The 26,624-nt window shown below is 43.6% G+C and overlaps 1 protein-coding gene across 4 annotated transcripts in view; it reads right to left on the bottom strand.

Moving 5' to 3' along the window:
- Positions 1 to 26,624, bottom strand: part of sv2 (synaptic vesicle glycoprotein 2) — a 105,966-nt gene that overhangs the window by 42,459 nt on the left and 36,883 nt on the right. For all 4 annotated transcript variants that reach the window (XM_063070892.1, XM_063070894.1, XM_063070893.1 and 1 more), the window contains exons 5-6: positions 12,026 to 12,147; positions 766 to 929 (exon numbers count right to left, since the gene is read on the bottom strand). In XM_063070892.1, the coding sequence (XP_062926962.1) occupies positions 766 to 929; positions 12,026 to 12,147 (286 nt within the window). The remainder of the gene's footprint in view (positions 1 to 765; positions 930 to 12,025; positions 12,148 to 26,624) is intronic.

Below are 26,624 nucleotides of genomic sequence, written 5' to 3'. Positions count from 1 at the left end.
GGAGGTTTCGCGAGTCCTGCCACACAGTTTCCTGGCCAATGGAGATGGATTCATCCCTGAGGATTCAGTATATACGGTGAGCCCGAACTACCTCCTGCACTCCTCCTACACTAGTTGAAGATTGTGTCTAGTGTGGGCAGCAAGGATAGAAGTTTTACAGGAAATATAGAGCAAACTTTCTGCATAAATGAGGCGGAGAAGTTTAGGGGCAGTTTAATGGTGGTGCTTTAAATTAGACAGGGATAATCAGCTCCCTACTTGGATGGGAATGGTTATTCCTTCCTTGGCACTCGGTTAGTTCATTAATACCATCCTGACAGTTCCTTCACCACCAGGCTTAAGCCATTCAAAGTAAGAAATAAATGCAGACCTGTTAGTGTTGCTCACATCCAGAAAGATAATAAACTGACCTACTAAACAGAACAACAGACAGCCTTTTTCAAAGACTTACCCAGACCAATGGAAACTATAGGATGTGATGGGCTGTTCTATTTGACACACAAGAGGGCAAAATAAATTGGGCAACAGACTTCAGAGACTCTCCACAGCATCACTGACTGCCAGCATCTGTAACTCAAATAATACTTTGCAGCTTAGAAACTGGATTCTCTCCCTAAAATTTTAATGCTAAATAACGTTGACGAAAACTTTTGGCAACAGGGTACTAGATAGGACATCTATGGAGCTGTTCTAATGTGCACGTGGGTTCTAAAATTTAAAAAAAAATCTGACAAGAAGGAGAGTTTAAACATATTGCATTCCTACCTCCATCAGATACTTGGGGCTCTCCGGCATCCCCAGAGCATAGAGCAGTGCAGAGGAGAGACTGGGGATTGAGCACAGCACCACAAAGATCCTCCAACTCTGAATATGCAGAGAGCCAAGCTGGAAAGAAAGAGAGGACCTGGGAATGACCAGCCAGGCGAGGCCTTGAGGGACAGATAAAGAAATGGCATTAGATCAGTCTATCTGCAAGGAAAACAGTTTGAGTATACAAGGTACTAAAAACATTGCTGACAAAGACTGTACAAGTGGGTCAACTTTGCCTCTGTCTGTGAGACGTGGGTTCCCACAAAGATCAGTACTGGTACCCAACTCTTCATAAAGTACATCAATGACTTGAATGAGTGGACGGCACGTGACATATCTGAGTCTCCAATCATTCTAAGCTGGGGCACATGACACCGACTGGTCACAGCCCTTGAAGCTGTAACTGACCCATTCATTTCACCTCTGTTTCTGCCTGCTAATCAACTGTTGGAATTCTAGCCTTCTCCCTGCAAAATAGATCAAGTGAGCAAAGGATTTTATTGCACCCCGTGTTTATGACAAGCAACTAAACTGGATTTGCTCTTTGTTGGGGTCTGTGGCATGTTAAAGGCACCTGCACAGTACCTCATCTTGCCATTGAAAAAAAAACACTCTGCTTTTCTGATAAGTTCACCAAAGTCAAGGACTTCATGTTTGCATCTACTGTAGCCTTGCCCACTCAGCTTATCCATGTGGCCCTGAAGTCTCCTCACACATAATCTGGGAGGTTAAGGAGGTTTGGCTTGTCCCATACATCTCATGGATATACTGTTGAAAATGCCATGCCTGGTTGCATTATGGTCTGGTACAGCCATTCAAATGTGTGGGAATGCAAGAAGCTGCAGAGAGTAGTGGACACAGGGCAATACATAGACATAGACATAGAAAGTAGGTGCAGGAGTAGGCCATTCGGCCCTTCGAGCCTGCACCGCCATTTATTATGATCATGGCTGATCCTCCAACTCAGAACCCCGCCCCAGCCTTCCCTCCATACCCCCTGACCCCCGTAGCCACAAGGGCCATATCTACCCACCATCAGTATAATCTTCACAGCTAACATCGGGCAGGAGGAACAGAAGTCTAAAGTCCCACACCACCAAGCTCAAGAACAGCTACTTCCCTTCAACTACTTTCCTCTTGACCCAACAGGCACAACCCTAATCACTACCTCAGTAAATGTAATTCTACACCCACCTTGATCACTTTGCACTAAAATATTTTTTTTCTGTTCTAATTGTGTTCTTTCTTGAATAAATGTGTATAATTTATGTTTTGTTTTCTTGTGAATGCATCCAATGTGATACTATGTGTCTGTGGTTCTGTTGTGTTCCTTCGTGTTCTGTGGTTTGTGTTTCTTTCACCTGTGCATACACGTTCCTGTACATATGACAATAACTCAACTTTGACATCGGTTTTGAATCATCATGGTTGGAAATTTGGAAATTGCTCCACACGGTCAAATTGCTAATATATCTTGTCAGTAGCTGAGATTCAAGCATCAATCCTTACTTTACTCTAATAATCAGTCTAATAACTCAGGAAAGACCTGTTATCTAACTCTTTGCTTTCTATGTTAACCAGCTCTCACCTACAGTATGTTAGTATATTATTCCCTAAACCAGGTTGTCTAACCTTATTCAGGGACTTCCTGTCTGGGCATTTATCAAAAACCTGAAAATCCAAATACATCACATGCTCTGATCTCTCCTCATCTATTCACTTTGCTACATCTTCAAAGAATTCTAATAAACATGTCAAATACGATGTCTCCATCATAATTCCGTATCTGCTGAAAGAAATTATTTTTTTCCCCAAGTGTCCTTTACGGATTCCACAGGCTAACAGGTTGATAGTTCATAAACACAAGAAATTCTGCAGATGCCGGAAATTCGAAGTAACACACACACACACAAAATGCTGGAGGACCTCAGCAGGTCACACAGCATCTATAGAAATAAACAAACAGTCCTTCTTCAGGTTGATAGTTCCCAGTTTTATCCTGGGAACTTTTGCGAAATCTGTAGAATTCTGAAAGATCCTAACCAGAGCATCCACTATATTTATGTCCACCTTTTACAAAGCACTGAGATGAGCAACACTGGGTTATTGGGACTTATTAATATTCAGACAATTCAAAGTTTTTTTTCCTGAAACATATTAATTTTCTGCCGTTTTGCATTCTAGCTGTATCTCTGGTTCTGCAAAGTTTCTGTCAAGATGTTTGCATCTTCTTGTAAAAGGACAAACACAAACTATAGTGATATTCACTGCTATTTCCTTGCTTTTTGCTTATAATTTTCCTGTCTTCTCCCAAATTTGCCCTTGCTCATCTTCTGCTGAAACAAACCTACAAGGGTTCATAGCCAATTAAGGATGGAGAGAATGACCCACCAGATCCAATCCCAGGAAGCTTGACTTTACTCTTTGAGAGATTATGCAGACTAGACCCACACTGTGGAGTTTAGAAGAATGAGAGATGACCTCATTGAAAGATACAAATTCTTCAGGATGCGTAGAGTATATGTGGAGCCAATGCATCCCTGGGCAGGTTGAACAGAATCAGAGGCATAGCATTGAACTGAATGATCGGGCATCTTGGCCAGGGATGAGAAAAATATCTTCACCCAGAGGATGATGAGGTTGGGAATTCTCTACCGAAGAGGGCAGTGGAGGCTCAATTGTTGAGTATATTCAAAACAGAAATAGACTGATTTTACAATATTGGTTTACTATGCAATATAGCCATGGCTCTCAGGAAGTAATTCTGAAGCAAACGAATGAATGGTGGAGCAGGCACAAGGGGCAAAGTCTTTCTCAGTTGTCCTGCACACTTGTTCATGCCAATCTTTTCGTCCATCTACCCAGTTGCCCACATTAGAACCATATCCTTCTATGCCTTGCTTTTACACATACAAAATGCTGGAGGAACTCAGCAGGTCAGGCAGCATCTACGGAAAGGAATGAACAGTCAATCTTTTGGGCTGAAATGCTGACTGTTTATTCCTTTCCATAGATGCTGCCTGACCTGTTGAGTTCCGCCAGCTTGTTATATGTATTACTCTGGATTTCCAACATCTGCAGAATCTCTTGTGCTTATGCCTTGCTTTCAAGTGTCTGTCTGAATAGCTCTTAATTACAGTAATTGTAGTTGATTATACCACCTCCTCTAGCAGTGAGCCAAATATCAATCACTGTGTTTAAAAAAAACTTTAAAATAACTTACCCCTCAGATCCCCTATAAAGTTCCATCCTTTCACCTTAAAACTATGCCTGGTTGTTTTCGATATCCTCATTCTGGGGAAGAGTTTAACCATCTACCCCAAAAATTTTATACACCTCAGTCACGTCACCCCTTAGCTTCTTTCATTTCAGGGAAAACAAGTCCAGTCCATCCAAGCTTTCCCCATAAAGTAACTCCATTTTAGGGAAAACAAGTCCGTCTATCCAAGCTTTCCCCATAAATAAACTCAACCAAACCAGGGAACATCCTGCTAACTATCCTCTGCACTCTCTCCTGCTTCTTATGAGACCATTGAGATGTCTTAAGTTTCCAAAACAGTAGATAGCCCCTTCCATGCTCGACTGTTGGGTTTCTTATGCAGGGAAATGGAAATAACTTTGCACCTTAATGATCACACCTCAGCAGATTAATAGAAGCAGAGCATAGCAGAAGCAGAAGCTGTTCAAGCGGGATCCATGGAAACGAAAACTGAGTTAATGGTTCATGTCCAGGAACCTCCATCAGAATGAAGGGTCTTCAACCCGAAATGCTTTGGATTAGGGTGCAGAATTGTTATTTTTCTTACAACTTAACTTTCCTGTATTTGCTTGTATTTTTATACAATCACCTCTAATCACTCAGTGGCACTTCATTAGGTACACCTTCTCATTAATACAAATATCTAATAAGGCAATCACATCGCAGCAACTCAATGCAGACATGACCAAGAGGCTCAGTTGTTATTCAGACCAAACATCGGATGGGAAAGGTATAATATGATTAGGAATAGTCAGCATGGCTTTGCCAAAGGCAGGTTGTGCCTTACGAGCCTGATTGAATTTTTTGAGGATGTGACTAAGCACATTGATGAAGGTAGAGCCGTAGATGTAGTGTATGTGGATTTCAGCAAGGCACTTGATAAGGTACCCCATGCAAGGCTTATTGAGAAAGTAAGGAGGCAATGGGATCCAAGGGGACCTTGCTTTGTAGATCCAGAATTGGCTTGCCCACAGAAGGCACAGAATGGTTGTAGATGAGTCATATTCTGCATGGAGGTCGGTGACCAGTGGTGTGCCTCAGGGATCTGTTCTGGGACCACTACTCTTCATGATTTTTATAAATGACCTGGATAAAGAAGTGGAAGGATGGGTTAGTAAATTTGATTTGCTGATGACACAAAGTTTGAGGGTGTTGTGGGTAGCGTGGAGGGCTGTCAGCGGGACATTGATAGGATGCAAACCTGGGCTGGGAAGTGGCAGATGGAGTTCAACCCAGAAAAGTGTGAGGTAGTTCATTTTGGTGGTCAAATATGATGGCAGAATATAGCATATTAATGGTAAGGCTCTTGGCAGTGTGGAGGATCAGAGGGATCTTGGGGTCCAAGCCCATAGGACACCCAAAGCTGCTGCGCAGGTTGACTCTGTGGTTAAGGAGGCATATTGTGCATTGGCCTTTATCAACCATGAAATTGAGCTTAAGAGCCGAGAGGTAATGTTGCAGTTACATAGGACCCTGGTCAGACCCCACTTGGAGTACTGTGCTCAGTTCTGGTCACCTCACTATAGGAAGGATGTGGAAACCACAGGAAGGGTGCAAAGGAGATTTACAAGGATGTTGCCTGGATTGGGGAGCATGCCTTAAGAGAATAGGTTGAGTGAACACGGCCTTTTCTCCTTGGAGCGGCGGAGAATGAGAGGTGACCTGATAGAGGTATACAAGATGATGAGAGGTATTGATTGTGTGGACAGTCAGAGGCTTTTTCCCAGGACTGAAATGACTAGCACGAGAGGGCACAGTTTTAAGGTGCTTGGAAGGAGGTACAGAGGAGATGTCAGGGAAAATATTACAGCAGTGCTCAGGCAGGATAGATTAGAGGGCTTGTCTACTGAGTCCTTATGGGTGGAGCTGAGAAACAGGAAAGGTATGGCCACATTAGTGGGATTGTATTACAGACCACCCAATAGTCAACGAGACTTGGAAGAGCAAATCTGCAGAGAGAGAGCAGACAACTGCAGGAAACATACAAGTTGTGGTGGTAGGGGATTTTAATTTTCCATACATTGATTGGGACTCCCATACTGTTAGGGGTCTAGATTGTTTAGAGTTTGTAAAATGTGTTCAGGAAAGTTTTCCAGATCAGTATATAGAGGGACCAACTAGAGGGGATGCAATATTGGATCTCCTGTTAGGAAACGAATTAGGGCAAGGGATGGAGGTCTGTGTAGGGGAGCACTTTGGTTCCAGTGATCATAACGCCATTAGTTTCAATTTGATCATGGACAAGGATAGATCTGGTCCTAGGGTTGAGGTTCTGAACTGGAAGAAGGCCAAATTTGAAGAAATGAAAAAGGATCTAAAAATCGTGGATTGGGACAGGTTGTTCTCTGGCAAAGATGTGATTTGTAGGTGGGAAGCCTTCAAAGGGGAAATTTTGAGAGTGCAGAGTTTGTATGTTCCTGTCAGGATTAAAGGCAAATTGAATAGGAATAAGGAACCTTGGTTCTCAAGGGATATTGCAACTCTGATAAAGAAGAAGAAGGAGTTGTATGAAATGTATAGGAAACAGGGGATAAATCAGGTGCTTGAGGAGTATAAGAAGTGCAAGAAAATACTTAAGAAAGAAATCAGGAGGGCTAAAAGAAGACATGAGGTTGCCTTGGCAGTCAAAGTGAAGGATAATCCAAAGAGCTTTTACAAGTATATTAAGAGCAAAAGGATTGTAAGGGATAAAATTGGTCCTCTTGAAGATCAGAGTGGTCGGCTTTGTGCGGAACCAAAGGAAATGGGGGAGATCTTAAATAGGTTTTTCGCGTCTGTATTTACTAAGGAAGCTGGCATGAAATCTGTGGAATTGAGGGAATCAAGTAGTGAGACCATGGCAACTGCACAGATTGAAAAGGAGGAGGTGCTTGCTGTCTTGAGGAAAATTAAAGTGGATAAATCCCCGGGACCTGACAGGGTGTTCCCTCGGACCTTGAAGGAGACTAGTGTTGAAATTGTGGGGGCCCTGGCAGAAATATTTAAAATGTCGCTGTCTACGGGTGAAGTGCCGGAGGATTGGAGAGTGGCTCATGTTGTTCCGTTGTTTAAAAAAGGATCGAAAAGTAATCCGGGAAATTATAGGCCGGTGAGTTTAACGTCAGTAGTAGGTAAGTTATTGGAGGGAGTACTAAGAGACAGAATCTACAAGCATTTGGATAGACAGGGGCTTATTAGGGAGAGTCAACATGGCTTTGTGCGTGGTAGATCATGCTTGACCAATCTCTTGGAGTTTTCCGAGGAGGTTACCAGGAAAGTGGATGAAGGGAAGGCAGTGGATATTGTCTACATGGACTTCAGTAAGGCCTTTGACAAGGTCCCGCATGGGAGGTTAGTTAGGAAAATTCAGTCGCTAGGTATACATGGAGAAGTGGTAAATTGGATTGGACATGGAGAAGTGGTAAATTGGACAATCGATGGAAGAAGCCAGAGAGTGGTGGTAGAAAATTGCTTCTCTGAGTGGAGGCCTGTGACTAGTGGTGTGCCACAGGGATCAGTGCTGGGTCCATTGTTATTTGTCATCTATATCAATGATCTGGATGATAATGTGGTAAATTGGATCAGCAAGTTTGCTGATGATACAAAGATTGGAGGTGTAGTAGACAGTGAGGAAGGTTTTCAGAGCCTGCAGAGGGACTTGGACCAGCTGGAAAAATGGGCTGAAAAATGGCAGATGGAGTTTAATACTGACAAGTGTGAAGTATTGCACGTTGGAAGGACAAACCAACGTAGAACATACAAGGTTAATGGTATGGCACTGAGGAGTGCAGTGGAACAGAGGGATCTGGGAATACAGATACAAAATTCCCTAAAAGTGTCGTCACAGGTAGATAGGGTCGTAAAGAGAGCTTTTGGTATATTGGCCTTTATTAATCGAAGTATTGAGTATAAGAGCTGGAATGTTACGATGAGGTTGTATAAGGCATTAGTGAGGCCGAATCTGGAGTATTGTGTTCAGTTTTGGTCACCAAATTACAGGAAGGATATAAATAAGGTTGAAAGAGTGCAGAGAAGGTTTACAAGGATGTTGCCGGGACTTGAGAAACTCAGTTACCGAGAAAGGTTGAATAGGTTAGGACTTTATTCCCTGGAGTGTAGAAGAATGAGGGGAGATTTGATAGAGGTATATAAAATTATGATGGGTATAGATAGAGTGAATGCAAGCAGGCTTTTTCCACTGAGGCAAGGGGAGAAAAAAACCAGAGGACATGGGTTAAGGGTGAGGGGGGAAAAGTTTAAAGGGAACATTAAGTGGGGCTTCTTCACACAGAGAGTGGTGGGAGAATGGAATGAGCTGCCAGACGAGGTGGTAAATGCGGGTTCTTTTTTAACATTTAAGAATAAATTGGACAGATACATGGATGGGAGGTGTATGGAGGGATATGGTCCGTGTGCAGGTCAGTGGGACTAGGCAGAAAATGGTTTGGCACAGCCAAGAAGGGCCAAGGGGCCTGTTTCTGTGCTGTAGTTTCTATGGTTATGGTTTTCTATGGTAAGTTTTCTTTTCGTTTTTTTTTAAAACGCAGAGAGTGGTGAGTGCATGGAATGGGCTGCTGGCGACATACAATAGTGTCTTTTAATAGACTCCTGGATAGGTACATGGAGCTTAGAAAAGTAGAGGGCTATGGGTAACCCTAGGTAATTTCTAAAGTTAGGACATGTTTGGCACAGCTTTGTGGACCGAAGGGCCTGTATTGTGCTGTAGGTTTTCTATGTTTCTATGTTTTAATGGGGAAGAAATGTGATCTAAGGGACATTGACTATGGAATGATTAATAGTGCCAGACAGGGTGGTTTGAGTATCTCAGAAACCGCTGATCTCCTGTGATTTTCACGCACAATAGTCTCCAGAGCAGGGGTTCCCAACCTTTTTTTTTAAAATGCCATAGACCCCGACCATTAGCCCAGAGGTTTGTGGACCCCAGGTTGGAAAATCCTGCTCCAGAGTTTACAAAAATGGTGCAAAAAGTCAAAAAAAAATCTAATGAGTGGTAATTATGTGGGCAAAAACACTTTGTTAATGAGAGAGGTCAGAGGAGAATGGCCAGACTGGTTCAAGCTGACAGGAAGGTAATAGTAACTCAAATAACCACACGTTACAACAGTGGTGTAGAGAAGAGCATTTCTAAATGCACAACACAACAAACCTTGAATTGGACGGGCTACAGCAGCAGAAGACCACAAGCATACAATCAGCGGCACTATATTAGGTACAGGAAGTATCTATTAAAGTGGCCCCTGGGTGTACATGTAATTGTTCAGTGAATTTTCCAGTAATTACAGTATAGCTGTTCAGTAATTCTCTAGAAGCTTCTTAGTTTTCTGAAGCAGGGATCACGCCATTTGAATCTGGCTATTTTATAGGTTAATTGTTAACTATAGAATTTTATTTATACCTAGTCTGAGTATGAAAAACCAGTAACTACTTTTTCCTTTGTCTTTCTTTGATTGATCTTGTAACACTTAATAAAACAGCCATAAGCAACAAGTTTTATACCTCATTCTTGACTTAAGATGAACCTCTGGACTGCAAAACTAGCAGGATCCAACAGATGTTAACTGTTTCTCTTTCTAGATGCTGACTGATCAATTTCCATTCTAGACCTATTGGGTCCAATCTTGCTTTCCACAGGAAATTTGCAAAGAAATAGAATACCAAGACCACCTTCTAATATACAATCCATGCCCGATCCTCCATGCCATATTTACTGCCAACCGCATGAGCATCACCGCAGAATATTTTAGAATAAAATTAAATGAGCTTTTTAATAACTGTTTATTGAGTAGAAGGAAAGCAAAACCATTTTAATAATGAAGCATGCACATGAGCATAGCTGGATTTCAACTCAAAAGTAAAATTCCAGGCAGTGTTCTTGACTGGCTCCCGTCTCTGTTCTGCATTCTTCAACAAGTGAAGGAGCTGCAACAGCCTCTTCATTTTGTTAGAGATTTGCTCCACAATGACAGATTGATAGAAACAATTATAAGAAAGGCAGGAGGATATTTTGATTTAACTACTTTGAGGAAAAAACAGTAATATTTTTATTACTACACTGTTGAAAGGAAGAATTGATTTTTTTTCTAGTGAGGAACTGGATGGTTGTAAACTAAAGTATGTTCAACATTTATAAATCACTAGATTTTTTGATCCTGGTTATTATTACAGAATTATATAGCAGCAATCCTTTCTAAGTGAATGACCTGTAATTAACTTAATAGCTTAAGTTTTAAATAACATTCAATAATTATAATGTATACTTGGGGAACAGTGTCCTTTCAAAACATTAATCACTAGATTGTGTTAATCCAAAAGAAAATAATATTCAAATCTAAATGAAGAAAAACTTTTGTCTACTGCATTGACTAAACATCGATGAGATATTTCATTATCTAAACTACTGTACAGTGGTTTGCAAATAAGTAACTTTTTAAGCGGTCGACATGGCTTGTTATAATATAGTTTATGGTTCTCAGTTATTGATAAGATTTGGCATGGCATATGAAACAAAGCTTCACATGGATGGTTTGCCAGCAGCTAGATTTCATTTGGAGTTTGAGGAGATTTGGTACAATACCAAAGATACTTGCAAATTACTGCAGACGTACAGTGGAGAGCATTCTGCCTGGTATGAGGGCTCCAATGCACAGGATCAAAAGAGGGTTGTAGATCCAGCCAGCTCCATTACGGGCTCAGCCGTCTCTGCCATCACAGACATCTTCAAAAGGCAGTGCCTCAAGAAGACGGCATCCATTGCCAAGGACCCTCACCATCCAAGATGTGACTTCCTTTCATCAGGAAGGAGGCCTGAACACCTTGCTATTTCTCTTTTGCTTTCTTCTTTTTTTTAAAAAAAAATTATGTATTGCACTATCCTACTGCCAAAAAACAACAAACATCACAACATATACTCAGTGGCCACTTAAATATTAGGCATTTCCTGCACCTAATCAAGTGGTCACTGAGTGTATGTTGCCCATCCACTTCAAGATTCAACACGTTGTGCATCCTGAACACTGTTGTTGTAACGTGTAGTTACTTGAGTTACTGTCCCCTTCCTGTCAGCTTGAACCAGTCTAGCCATTCTGCGCTGATCTCTGTGGCATTTTTATCCACAGAGCTGCCACTTACTGGATATCATTTTTTTTTTTTGTTTTTCACACCATTCTCCGTTAACCCTAGAGACTGTTGTGTATGAAAATCCCAGGAGATCAACAGTTTCTGAGATACTCAAGCTACACTGTCTGGCACCATTAATTATTCCATGGTCAATGTCACTTAGATCACATTTCTTCCCCATTCTGATATTTGGTCCAAACAACTGAACCTCTTGACCATGTCTGCATACTTTCATGCCCTGAATTGCAGCTAGGTGATTGGTTGATTAGATATTAGCATTAAAGGGAAGATGTACAAGAGGTACCTAATAAAGTGGCCACTGAGTGTACGTCAGTGATAATAACCAAAACATGATTCTGATTCTCTCAGTGGTGAGTCAAAGTACAGAGCAGCTTCTACAAAACAAGGGAACTCAGTCTTGACACGTGATACTAAATCCAGGAAGTTCCCACGTGCTAGCCTCAGTTCACCATATCCATAGTGTTATGCAGTACAGAAATGGGCCCTTTGCCAACTCTTCCACACTGACCAAGGTGCCTTTCCGATACAGTCCCAGTTGCCTGCAGTTGGCCCATATCCCTCGAAACCTTTCCCAATCAGATGTTTTTAACATGTTGTACCGCCTCTACCATTTCCATAAACTTGTTCCCTGAACCCACCATCCTCTGTCTGCAAAAGCTTCTCCACCGATCTCTCTCAAATGCTTCCCTTCTCACCTTAAATCTATGTCCACCAGTCCTAGACTTCCCTATGCTGGAAAAAAGACTGTGAGCATCCACCATATCTATGGCCCTCAGTTTTTATAAAACTTAAAAATGTGACACATGCAATTCCACCCACCTGCTGCCAAGATGTTCCCAGCCATCCAGAAGGTGGCCAACGCACTGACCATGCAGCCTCTCCTGTGCTGGGGTTGGAATTCCGAAAAATAGGAGAATATCACTGGTATGGAACCACCAACCCTACGGATGCAAACAGAATTAGATTATTGCAATGTCTGTCCCCGTGCAAGGATACAGGCCGACTCAGATACAAACAGGCTCCGCTTTTACAGACGTACGTGTATAAGTCGATTTAGCCCGCAAGTCACCAATTACACATAGCTTTGCCAGACTGGTTCAAACTGACAAGGTGACAGTAACTCGTATAACCACACATTACAACAGTGGTGTTCAGAACAGCATCTCTGAACAGACAGCACATCAAATCTTGAAGTAGATGGGCTGCCGCAGCAGAAGACCACAAATGTACACTCAGTGACCACTTTACTAGGTACAGGAAATACCTAATTTAAGTGGCCACTTGTCACTTGCCACACCTCCACAGTGTTGTAATGAATGATGAGAGCCAATTAACATGAACATTTATATACGTCTTCCCCTGCCCTGTTAAAACAGTACGGAATGAGGCTTAATGGCTGGTTTCAATTGGGTTGATGTATCGGTGGGTGTTACATTGCTTAATAGAGTATCACTGCACAAGTATCAATAGAAGAGTTGGTTTGACAGTTTCCACAGCAACTCTCTTAAGTGGCCTCCCGTGGTGAAACTGGCAGGCGTCTGATTACTAGGAAGGTTACACAGAAATAGGTTTTGTTTCAAGACTGGCTCATGTTTGAATTTATTAACATCTGGGACCTTGCTTGTATGTATGGGTGTCCAAAAGTTGGGCATTTGTAATGCAGGGGAGGGTCTATAGAATGAGTACACATAAAACTGTCAGAATGCTTTTGATCCAAGTCAGAGATTTTGCACTCTAAACACTGTGTACAGTCACCTGTTCCTTTATGGATATAAAACTACCAGGCATCATTTTGGAGCAAGACAGGGAAGTTCCTGCTGGTCTCCTGTCCGATATTTATCCCCCTACTAATACCACATTTTTCTCATCACTTCCTCATTGTTGCTCCGGTGATCTTGAGCATGGGATGCCTGCCGTGTTGCAAGAGTGATGACTGCTTCAGTACGGGCTGTAACATGCACTGGGATATCTTGAGGTTGGGAAAAATGTTGACCATGCACCCACTCCCAGTGACAGTGACCTTGCCTGAATCCTGACCACTGCTACTCTCTGCATGGAGTTGGCACATTGACCTTGTGACTGTATGGGATCCCCCGCCCCCCCCCACAGTTCTGTAGTTCCTTCCAAAATTCCAAAGACCTGCAGTAGGCTGGTAGGTTAACTGGCCAGTGTAAATTGCACCTTGTGTGTGGGTAAGTGGTAGAATCTGGAGGGGTTAGTGAAAATGTGGAGAGAATAAAATGGGATGATCTTCTCCCGAGATGTTTAACTCTATAACTCATAAGCCAAAAGATTCTGAACATCTGCTTTGGTAAACTAAACATATGGTCTTTCACCATCAAGTTTAAATTCCATCTAAACTTTGCACAGTGGCGAGTTTATGGCCTATAATGACGTAGGATTAATGCAAATCGTGTAGACTCAGTGGGCCAGAGGGCCTGTAGATTTCTATAACTATATAGGCAACAACTATTTGGGAGTCTTCGTGCAGGATTCCCTAAAGGTTAATTTGCAGGTTGAGTCAGTGAAGAGGAAGGCAAACGCAATGCTAGCATTCATTTCTAGAGGACTAGAATATAAAAGCAAGGATGTAATGTTGAGGCTTTTTAAGGCATTGGTGAGGCCTCACAGAGTATTGAGAACATTTCTGGTCCCCTTATTTAAGAAAGAATTTGCTGACATTGGAGAGGGTGCAGAGGAAGTTCACGGAAATGATTCTGGAAACGAAAGGTTTATCGTAATGAGGAGCAATTGATGGCTCTGGGCCTTTACTCGCTGGAATTTAGAAGAATGTGGGGGGGGGGTGATCTCATTGAAACCTATCAAATGTTGAAAGGATTGAGTGGATGTGGAGAGGATGTTTTCTATCGCGGGGGGAGTCTAGGACAAGAGGACACAGCCTCAGAATAGAGGGATGTCCATTTAGAATGGAGATGAGGGATTTCTTTAGCCATAAGGTGACAAATCTGTGGAATTTGTTGCCACAGGTGGTTATGGAGGCCAAGTCATTTGGGTGCATTTAAGGTGGAGGTTGACAGATTCGTGATTAGTCAAGGCGTGAAAGGTGACAGAGAGAAGGCGGGAGAATGGGTTTGAGAGGGAAATGGATCAGCCATGATGAAATGGTGGAGCAGACTTGATGAGCCAAATCACTTAATTCGGCTCCTATGTCTTACGGTCTTAGGCCTTATAGTCAGAAAAGTTGTGGCATATGGCATCTACACAAGTTGGTGCTTCAAGCAGCAACATCTAAAGATCCCCACTATCTGGGCCCACACCATCTGATTCAAGAACAGCTTCTTCCCCTCATTAATTCGATTCTTGAACCAACCAGAACAATCTTAATTATTACTGTTTTAGCAACACTATGACCACTTTGATCACATTGCACATTTTTGTTCTAATTGTGTTTATCTTGCAAAAGTTGGGTGTAATTTAGGTCTTTTTTGTGATTGCTGATTATAGGTAAATAGATAGATTCTTTATTGATCCCTAAGGTAATTACAGTGTCACAGTAGCATTACAAGTGCACAGATATACAAATATTAGAAGAGAAGTAAGAAAGAATAAAAAATAAGTTATCTCAAACAGTCTAACAGGAGGGGGCCATCACTTCCCTGCCTATAGGTTGACTGATTATAGAGCCTAATAGCTGAGGGTAAGAATGACCTCATAGCAGTCTTTGGAGCAGCACAGTTACTAGTCTGTTACTAGAAGTGCTTCTCCGTTCAGCCAAGGTGGCATGCAGAGGGTGAGAAACATTGTCCAGAATTGCCAGGATTTTCTGTAGGGTCCTTTGTTCTACCACAGCCTCCGGTGTGTCCAGTTTGATTCCTATAACAGAGCCAGCCTTTCTAATTAGTTTACTGACCCTGTTGGCATCACCCGTGTTGATGCCATTTCCCCAGTACACCGCTACATTGAAGATTGTACTGGCAACGACAGACTGGTAGAACATGTAATGGAGAGGCCTGCATACTCCAAAGGCTCTCAGTCTCCTCAGGAAGTGGAGGGGACTCTGGCCCTTCTTGTACACAGTCTCTGCTGTTATGTGCCTGCGATTCTGTTGTAAGTGAGATTTTCATTGCACATATGCATGACTGAATTAACATGACAGAAGATACCCTACCCCCAAGTGCACATTGTGAAATCAGTGATGCATGACATCTCTGAGCAGAAGCTCAGACTGATCGCATTCTGTGGGCCAACACAAGTATTGAAGTCCTGAATTTCCTTGCTACTTCTATTCCATGCTCCAACACAGGCTACCACATTTACCCATCTCCAGCAGATAGAAATATAGAACATAGAAAACCTACAGCACAGTACAGGCCCTTTGGCCCACGATGCTGTGCCGAACATGTACTTACCTTAGAAATTACCTAGAGTTGCCCTTCAGCCCTCTATTTTTCTAAGCTCCATGTACTTATCCAGGAGTCTCTTAAAAGACCCTATCGTATCCACCTCTACCACTGTCGCCAGCAGCCCATTCCATGCACTCACCACTCTCTGCGTAAAAAATTTAACCTTGACATCTCCTCTGTACCTACTTCCAAGCACCTTAAAACTGTGCCCTCTCACATTAGCCATTTCAGCCCTGGGAAAAAGCCTCTGACTATCCACACGATCAATGCCTCTCATCATCTTATACACCTCTATCAGGTCACCTCTCATCCTCTATCGCTCCTAGGATAAAAGGCCGAGTTCACTCAACCTATTCTCATAAGGCATGCTCCCCAATTCAGGCAACAACCTTGTAAATCTCCTCTGCATCCTTTCTATAGTTTCCACATCCTTCCTGTAGTGAGGCAACCAGAATTGAGCACAGTATTCCAAGTGGGGTCTGGCCAGGGTCGTATATAGCTGCAACTTTACCTCTGGGTTCTTAAACTCAATTCCACGATTGATGAAGGCCAATGCACCGTATGCCTTCTTAACCACAGAGTCAACCTGCACAGCAGCTTTGAGTGTCCTGTGGACTCGGACCCCAAGGTCCCTCTGATCCTCCACACTGCCAAGAGATACGTTTAAGGTCTGGCTGCTGAAGCTATGCCAGTTTGGAAGTGCTAAAGCATCCAAGACTCTACTCATTTCAAAGGAATGGAAGGTACTCTCACAACATCTAAGCACTATCTGTACTAGCATACGAATACCTTTCCGTATTAATCTCATTACCAGCTCTTCATCATAGCAGGCTACACATAAAGAGCTGGCAATGGGATCAACATGGACAGGTAGTTGATCATGCGACCATGGTGGGCCACTGCAACCCCACAGCAGCTCAGAGGAAGAGTGACAAGTTTCGGGCAGACACAAGAGAGACTGGAAAACTGGATCAACACCCCCAAAATGCTGGAAGAACTCAGGTCTCTTGAACAAAAGGGGATAGCTACACTCGTTTACACTCTGGTATATTGTTATTTCATGCTCGTTATTTCTTGCTATTTTTTTATATCTGCATTTGCAGTTTGTTTATAGTAAACAGTTCCTGATGTTTACCGTTCTATAGATTTGCTAAGTATGCCCACAGAAAAAGAATCTCAGGGTTATATGTGCTAACATGTATGTACTCTGATAATAAATTTTACTTTGAACTTTTGAACTATGAACAGGTCAGGCATTTATGGAGAGAAATGGACAGATGACATTTCAGGTCGATGTAAAGGGTTTCAGCCCAGAATGTCCACTGTTCACTTCCTTCCATCAATGTTGCCTGATCTGCCAAGCTCATCCAACGTTTGTGGCCCTGATTCATATTTAATTAGTTGGGTTGATTTAAATACATTCCATTGGTAACTTACATATATTTAGAACATAGAATAGTACAGCACAGTACAGGCCCTTTGGCCCACAATGTTGTGCCGACCCTTAAACCCTGCCTCCCATATAACCCCCCACCTTAAATTCCTCCATATACCTGTCTAGTAGTCTCTTAAACTTCACTAGTGTATCTGCCTCCACCACTGACTCAGGCAGTGCATTCCACGCACCAACCACTCTCTGAGTAAAAAACCTTCCTCTAATATCCCCCTTGAACTTCCCACCCCTTACCTTAAAGCCATGTCCTCTTGTACTGAGCAGTGGTGCCCTGGGGAAGAGGCGCTGGCTATCCACTCTATCTATTCCTCTTAATATCTTGTATACCTCTATCATGTCATATTTAATTTCCAGTGTTTTCTAGTGCTTCTAACTTTAATAGGTTTTGTATATTTTTCAATGTTTGTGAATGTAATTTAGATGTTTTTGAGGCTCGTCTGCCCAGAGCAGCGGCTTAACAACTATCAGTGAACGTCTAGGAAGGGTTCCATAATAATGGGAAGGCCCCAGGCTCTGCAGTGCTATGCTGATCGTGAACTGACCTCGGGTACCAAGCTGTCGCTGCACGAATGTGCAGGGACAGGAATAGAGAACGGGGCAGTGGGTAGGTCAGATCAATGTGTCCATGACCCATATATTGTGCACCAATGTGTTAAACTCAGCGGAGGCACAAGAGATTGTGGGTACTGGAACCTGGAGCACAAAAACCGCTGGAGGAACTCAGCAGGTCAGGCAGCATCTGTGGAGGTGGAGTGATGGTCAACATTGAATCTGTCCTGAAGCAGTCTCAGTCCAAAACACTGAACAGCGTTTTACCTCCACAGATGCTGCCTGACCCTCCGACTTCTTCAGCAGTTTGCTTGCCACTTTAAATTAAGTCTTGCATCAAAGCCGATAAAGCCTGCTGATTTAATGATTACCATTTTCCATAAAGTATTCAGGGCTGTGGACTATCCATTATGAGTGATCTAAATTATTCAAATCTTCTTAAAATCACAACTTTGTTTTAAATTAAAAGTTAACTATTACTCATGAGGTTCGCCCTCTCGATCATCACTGGTACACAAGACATTTCACAGAGACAAATTTGAAATGTACTAAGTAGACGCACTGTAGGCTTGATCCAAATCTTTATACCAGGAATCTCCAGGCATCAAATATCTGGTGAGGAGAGTGTGTACAAAGGTAAGGGAGACTGGGGAAAGAGCACCATACAATGAAAGACCTGGCAAGAGGTGATACACGTGGCAAGATAATAATATAGGAAACAGTGAACCACTATTCTTCAACAAAACCTGCTATTCTCATTCTGTTAACAAGTTGTACGTTGCTTAATCTGTGAAATGACTTTCCTCAAGAGACTCCATTTATACTTTCCCAGGGGGAATTAGAAGGAAGTTGAACGATCTGATAATGCATTTCATAACCAAACCTGCATAACTCCAATTACTAGATTTGACTCCCATTTTGAATTCCCACCCCAAGTTTATTGGTTAAAAAAGGAACAGATTATAAAGACTCAAACCTTCAGGAACTATAAAAGGGAGTTGCCTCAGGTTACAAACAATTCATCCCTCAGAATACTTAGATTATATCAAGGAGGGACACGTGACACAAGGAGATATTGGACGTACTTGGGTTGTTTTCTCTGGAGAGGTGGAGGCTGAGGGGAGACCTGTCAGAAGTACATAAAAGATTACCAGAAGCATACATCAGGTAGACTGTCAGTATCCTTTTTCCCCAGGGTTAAAATGAACAACATCATAGAGTCATAGAAAAGTACAGTACAGAAACAGGCCCTTTGGCCCATCTTGTCTGTAATGAACCATTTAAACTGCCGACACCCATCGACCTGCATTAGGACCGTAGCCCTCCATACCCCTACTATCTATGTACCTATCCAAACTTCTCTTAAATGTTGAAATCGAGCTCACATGCCCCACTTGCTCTGGCAGCTCATTCTACACTCTCAACCACCCTCAGAGTGAAGAAGTTTCCCCTCATTATCCCCTTAAACTTTTCACCTTTCACCCTTAATCATGACGTCTAGTTGTAGTCTCACCCAACCTCAGTGGAAAAAGCCTGCTTGCATTTACCCTATCTATACCTCTCAATTTTTTTTTTATATGTACCTCTATCAAAGCTCTTCTCAATCTGTGTTCCAAGGAATAAAGTTCTAACTTATTTAATCTTTCCTTTACACTCACCAACATCCTTGTAAATTTCCTCTGCACTCTTTCAACCTTATTTACATCTTTCTGTAGGTAGGATACCACAACTGCACACGATGCTCCAAATTAGTCTTGTACAACTTCAACATAACATCCTATCTCCTGTACTTTAAATGAGCAGTGGATAGAGGGGAACAGATGGACGTTATTTTCTTGGATTTCCAGAAGGCATTCAATAAGGTGCCGACCTATCCACAAGATAAGGATGCATAGAGTTGGGGGTAATGTATTAGCATGGATAGAGGATTGGTTAACTAATAGAAAGCAGAGAGTTGGGACACATGGGTGTTACTTTGGTTGGCAATCAGTGGTGAGTGGTGTGCCGTAGGGATCAGTACTGGGCCCACAACTGCTCACGATATACATTAACGATCTGGAAGAGGGACTCGAGTGTAGTGTATCTCAGTTTGCTGATGATACTACACAGAATGGAAAAGCGAATAGTGCAGAAGATATGGAGAGTCTACGGAGAGAAATAGACAGGTTAAGTGAGTGGGCAAGGGCCTGGCAGATGGAGTACAATGCTGGTAAATGTGAGGTCATCCACTTTGGAAGGAAAAAAATGGTACAGCAGATTATTATTTAAATGGTAAAAAATTGCAGCTTGCTGCTGTGCAGAGGGACTTGGGAGTGCGTGAGCATGAATCACAAAAGGTTGGTTTGCAGGTGCAGCAGGCTATCAAGAAGGCAAATGGGATGTTGGCCTTCATTGCTGGAGGGATTGAATTTAAGAGCTGGGAGGTTATGCTACAACTGTACAGGGTGCTGGTGAGGCCGCATCTGGAGTTCTGCATACAGTTCTTGTCTCCTTACTTGAGGAAGGATATACTAGCTTTGGAGGCAGTGCAAAGGAGGTTCACCAGGTTGATTCCAGAGATGAGGGGGTTAGACTATGAGGAGAGATTGAGTCGCCTGGGACTGTAGTCACTGGAATTCATAAGAATGAGAGGAAACAAAGTTATGAAAGAGATAGATTAGATAAGATAGAGTCAGGAAAGTTGTTTCCACTGATAGGTGAGACTAGAAATAGCCTCAAGATTCCGGGGGGGGGGGGGGGGTGCAGATTAAGGATGGAGATGAGGAGGTACTGCTTTTGCCAGAGAGTGGTAAATGTGTGGAATTCTCTGCCCAATGAAGCAGTGGAGGCTACCTCAGTAAATATATTTAAGATAAGGTTGGATAGATTTTTGTAGGGGAGTTAAGGATTATGGGGAAAAAGCAGGGAGGTGGAGATGAGTCCATGGCCAGATCAGCCGACTCCTATTGAATGGTGGAGCAGGCTCGACGGGCCAGATAGCCGACTCCTGCTCCTATTTCTTATGTTCTTACGTTCTTACTCAATACTCTGATTTACAAAGGCCAATATGTCAAAAGCATTCTTTACAAGCCTATCTACATGTGACTCCACTTTCAGTAAATTATGGACCTCAGATCCCTCTATTCTACCACAGTTCTCAGTGCCCTACCGTTCACTGTGCAAGACCTACCCTGGTTGTCCTAATGAAGTGCAACACTTCACACTTGTCTGCATTAAATTCCATCTGCCATTTTTCAGCCCATTTTCCATCTAGTCCAGATTCCGCTGCAAGCCATGAGAGATTTTTCTCACTGTCCACTATACCCCAGTCTTGGTGTTATCTGCAACTTTGCTGATCCAGTTAACCGCATTATCATCCAGATCATTGATGCAGAGGATAAACAACCATGGTCCCAGCACCGATCGCTGCAGCACTCCACTAGTCACAGCCCCCGTCAGAGAAGCAACCCTCTACTACAATTCTCTGGCTTCTCCCACAAAGCCAGTGTCTCATCCACTTTACTACCTCATCTTAAATGCCAAGCAGCTGAACCTTCCGGACCAACCTTCCATGCAGGACGTTGTCAAATGCTTTGGTAAAGTCCATGTAGACAACATCCACTGCCTTGCCTTAATCAATTTTCCTGGTAACGTCTTCAAAAAACTCTATAAGATTAGTTAGCCATGACCTACCACACATGAAGCCATGTTGACTATCCTTAATCAGTACATGCTTATCCAAATACTCATATCCAGTCCCTTAGAATACTTCCCCGATACTGATATCAGGCTCACCAGCCTATAATTTCCTGGTTTATTTTTAGAGCCTTCCTTTAACAAAGGAACAACATTGGCTATCCTTCAGTCGTTTGGTACTTCACTTGTTGCTAATGATGATTTAAATATCCCTGCTGGGGCTCCAGCAATTTCTGCACTTGCCTCCCGCACAGTCCAAGGGAACACCTTATCAGAACCTGGGGATTTATTCATCCTAATATGCCTCAGGACAGCAAACACCTCCTCCTCTGTAAACTGTACAGGGCCCACGAAGTTGATGCCACTTTGCCTCACTTCCATAGACTCCATGTCCATCTCCTGAGTAAATACAGATGCAAAAAAAACATTTAAGATCTCCCTCATCTCTTTTGGCTCCACGCATGGATTACCATTTCGGTCTGCCAGAGGACCAATTTTGTCCCTTGCAATCGTTTTGCTCTCAACATACCTGTAGAATCCCTTAGGATTCTCCTTCAACTTGTTTGCTAGGGAAACCTCATGCCTTCTTTTAGCCCTCCTGATTTCTTTCTTAATTGTTCTCTTGCATTTCTTGTAGTCCACAAACACCCCATTTGTTTCTACCTGCATATACTTGCTATGCACTTCCTACTTTTTCTTAACCAGGGCCTCAATATCTCCTGAAAACCAAGGTTACCTGCACCTGTTATCTTTACCTTTTATTCTGACAGGCGCATACAAGCTTTGTATTCTCAAAATGTCCACTTTGAAGGCCTCCCACCTACCAAATACACCTTTGCAGAAAACAGCCTGCCCCTATCCACATTTGCCAGATCCTTTCTGATACCATCAAAACTGGCCTTTCTCTAATTTAGACTCCCAACCTGCAGACCAGACCTATCTTTTTGCATATTTACTTTGAAGCTAATGGCATTGTGATCACTGACTGCAAAGTGTCTGCCTACACAAATTTCTGTGACCTGCCCCATCTCTGTCCCTAATAGCAGATCAAGTATTGCACACACTGTCCTTCGGACTTCTACATACTGATTAAGAAAACTTTCCTGAACTCATTTGACAAATTCTACCCCATCTAGTCCTTTTACAATATGGTGGAAATCCAAGACAATATGAGGAAAGTTAAAAATCATCTACTAGAACAATCTTATGTTTCTTGCAACAGTCTGTGATCTCTCTATAAGTTTGTTCCCCTAAATCCCATGAATTGTTGGGTGGTCTATAATATAGTCACATTAACATGGTCATACCTTTTTTACTTCAGTTCCACCCATTATGCCTCACTAAACGAGTTCTCCAGTCTGTCCTGACTGAGCACCGACATGACATTTTCCCTGACTAGTAACGCCACTCCATTTAATCCATCCCACTATGTCACACCTGAAACAACGGAACCCCAGGATATGGAGTTGCCAGTACTGCCCCTCTTGCAACCAAGTCTCACCAATGGCTACAATATCACAATTCTACGTGTTGATGCATGCCAAGCTCATCGGTCTTTCCCATGATACTTCTTGCATTGAAATATACGCAGCTCAGAACATTAGTCCCACCATGACTCCTGACTTTGCCTAAGATCTTAACAACATCTGTCTCCACTATCTGTTCTGGCACTCTGGCTCCCCCCTGACCCCCCCCAGCAACTCTAATTTAAACCCACCTCCCCCCACATCCACTGTGCAGCACTATTAAACCTTCCCACTAGGACATTAGTCCCCTTCCAGTTCAGGTGCAAACTGTGTCTTCTGTACAGGTCTCACCTGCCCTGGAAGAAAGCCCAATGATCAAAAAACCTTTTGCCCTCCCTCCTACACCAACTCCTTACCCACATGTTAAACTATATAATTTTCCTATTTCTGGCATCACTAACACGTGGCACAGGTAGTAACCCTGAGATCACAACCCTGGAAGTCCTACCCTTTAACTTAGAACCCAACTCCCTATGCAGAACCTCGTCACTTTTCCTGCCCATATCATTTCCTACATGGACCATGACCTCTGGCTGTTCACTTTCCCTCGTAAGAATGCTGAGGACACGATCTGAGATGTCCTGGACCCTGGCACCCAGGAGGCAATAGAACCATCCAGGACATAAAATAATCTGCAGATGCTGGGGTCAAAGCAACATCCACAACATGCTGAAGGAACTCAGCAGGTCGGGCAGCATCCGTGGAAAAGTTCGGTCGACGTTTCGGGCCGGAACCCTTTGTCAGGACTGTAGAGGGAAGGGGCACTCTCACCTGCATCTCCTCCATTTCCCGCACTTCGGCCGTCACCCCTCCCTCCCGCCACCACAACAGGGACAGAGTTCCCCTTGTCCTCACCTACCATCCCACCAGCCTCCGGATCCAGCACATTATCCTCCACAACTTCTGCCACGTTCAACAGGAGCCCACCACTAAGCACATCTTTCCCTCTCCACCCCTCTCCGCTTTCCGCAGGGATCGGTCCCTCCACGACTCCCTGGTCCACACGTCCCTCCCCACGGATCTCCCACCTGGCACTTATCCCTGTAAGCACAAGTGCTACACCTGTCCCCACACCTCCTCTTTTGCCACCATTCAGGGCCCCAAACAGTCCTTCCAAGTGAGGTAACACTTCACTTGTGAGTCTGTTGGGGTCATCTATTGCATCCGGTGCTCCCGGTGCGGCCTCCTCTACATCGGTGAAACCCGACGCAGATTGGTGGACCGCTTCGTCAAGCACCTCCGCTCCGTCCACCACAACAGACAGGATCTCCCAGTAGCCACCCACTTCAACTCTGCTTCCCATTCCCATTCAGATATGTCCATACATGGCCTCCTCTACTGCCATGATGAGGCTAAACTCAGGTTGGAGGAGCAACACCTCATATACCGTCTAGGTAGTCTCCAGCCCCTTGGTATGAACATTGAATTCTCCAACTTCCGGTAATTCCCTCCCCCTCCCTTCCCCTATCCCTATGTCACTCTCCCCTCTCCCCCAGTTGCCTATCACCTCCCTCATGGTTCCGCCTCCTTCTACTACCCATTGTGTTTTCCCCTATTCCTTCTTTACCTTTCCTGCCTGTCCCCTCCCTGATTCCCCTCCCCCACCTCTTTATCTTTCCCCTTACTGGTTTTTCACCTGGAACCTACCAGCCTTCTCCTTCCCACCCTCCCCCCACCTTCTTTATAGGGCCTCTGCCCCTTCCCTCTACAGTCCTGACGAAGCGTTCCGGGTCGAAATGTCGACCGATCTTTTCCACGGATGCTGCCCGACCTGCTGAGTTCCTCCAGCGTGTTGTGAGTAGAACCATCCAGGAATCTCATTCTCGTCCACAGAACCTCCTTTCTGTTCCCCTAACTAATGAATCCCCTATCACCACAGCTCACCTCTTCTCTTCCCTTCCCTTCTGAGTCACAAAGCCAAACTCAGTGCCCCAGACCTGACTGCTGTGACTCTCCTCTGCTAGGTTCATCGCCTCCCCCAACAATATCCAAAGTGGTGTACCTGTTATTGAGGGGGATGACCAGAGGGGTACACTGCACTGGCTGTTTAACTCCTTTCCCCTTCCTGACTGTCACCCAGTTTCCTGTGTCCTGCACCTTGGGTGCAACTACCTCTCTGTATGTGCTATCCATTATCCACTCAGCCTCCTGAATGATCCAGAGTTCATCCAGTTCCAGCTCCAACTTCTCAGCGCGGTTTGTTAGAAGCTGTAGCTGGATGCACTTCTCACAGTTGTAGTCGTCAGGGACACTGGAGGTCTCCCTGCCTCCCCACACCTCGCAAGAGCAGCATTCCACTGTCCTGCCTGACACCTCTACTGTTCTAACTAAGCAAACATAAAGAAGGAATCACCTCCAGATCTAACAGTATCCAATTTACCTTTGCTTGTCTCTTACTTTTCTCAATATCTAACAAAGCTCATGCACAATGTTTTTATGTTCCTCATTGGTTTACTCTCATATTGCTTTCCCTTTCTTCAATTATCTTTTGCTGAACTCTTAAATCTCTAACTCTTCAGGCTTGCTGCTACTTCTGCTAACTTTGTATGTCTCTTCGTCAGATTTCACACCACTTTTAATTTCACTGTGGTAGGATTGCTTTTCCTGTGCAGCTTTGGATATTAAAAGGAATGTTTGTTGCAAGTTGCGTTTTAGTTCTTTACCCGCTAGCCAGTGTCTGCTTGCTATCACAGCCTTTGACGTAGCTTCCCCATACACCACAGCCAAGCCACTTAAGAGGCTTTTACGCCTTCATCGTTTCTTTCTGGCTTTGGGTTAAGTTTCCTCAATTTCAAACAATATGCAATTATTGTATGCTATAATATTCTCTGCAAGGATCCCCTTAACCAAGATTTATTAACAATTTCTCTTTGCTAAGTACCAGAGCTAAAGTTGCACACAGGGGGTGATCAGCCCATTATACCTGGGGGGGAAGACTTTGAACAAGCTGCCTGAACTGCCATCCTCTCCATCTCATACCATCACTTCTTTCCAACTATTTGCTTGATTCACTTTTGGAAGATACTATTGAAAAGGATTCCATCAGAAGATTCCAAGTCTCATGTTCACCTTTGTAAAAAGACATTACATCAATTCTCACTTGTGTTGCCTTGCAGAGTTCCAGACCTTACAAGGATGAGGGTGTTAATGCCACTCTCCACATTCCTCCCCACTTATCCCAACCTTCTGCTTCCCTGTCATTCCCACGACACTGCCTTTCCCCAGTCAACGTCCAGCTTGTGCCAGGATCACACCAGAATGTGCCAAGGATGGTCGGGTGTGGGGGGGGGGGGGCAATAAAACACAAGTGGAACTGCCATCCAAGATAATCTTCTCGAAGTGGGGTTAGGCAGGGACTTTGAGGTATGCAAGGCGCCGCTCAATTTCAAATTCAGCTTGGGACATGGGTTGTAAGGGAGCGGGAAAAAAAGAGCTTCTACATGATCCCTCATGCAGCAGTAACTGGTTCTCTCCGCCTCAGCACTCCAAGGATGGACACCAGTAAGCCCAAAGTCCTCCAATATCTCTGCCACACTGGTCTCCAATTACAAAATCTTGGAAAAGATTGCTCACTTCCCAAATCTGGGGAGCCACCTCTCAGCGAAGGTTGATACACCATCTTCAATATATTAGCTTTGAGCAAAGGAATTTTTGTAGATCAAGCATGCAGACCTGGCAGGAAACTAGCAGTCTACAAGACAGTTGTGACCTCAGCCCTTCTGAGACCTGGACTACCACATATGTTGGATAAAGCCCATCACTGTCTCCACAAAACCTTGCAAAATCACAACCTCACAAGGAGAACATCTCCAACAGTGAAGTCCTGGTTATACTCAGTTTTTGTTGCATGT

This window comes from Mobula hypostoma, chromosome 18 (genome assembly GCF_963921235.1).
Source record: "Mobula hypostoma chromosome 18, sMobHyp1.1, whole genome shotgun sequence".
Taxonomy (NCBI): domain Eukaryota; kingdom Metazoa; phylum Chordata; class Chondrichthyes; order Myliobatiformes; family Myliobatidae; genus Mobula; species Mobula hypostoma.
Note: the sequence above shows the minus strand (reverse complement) of the source record. Positions and strands in the feature narration are given on the sequence as shown.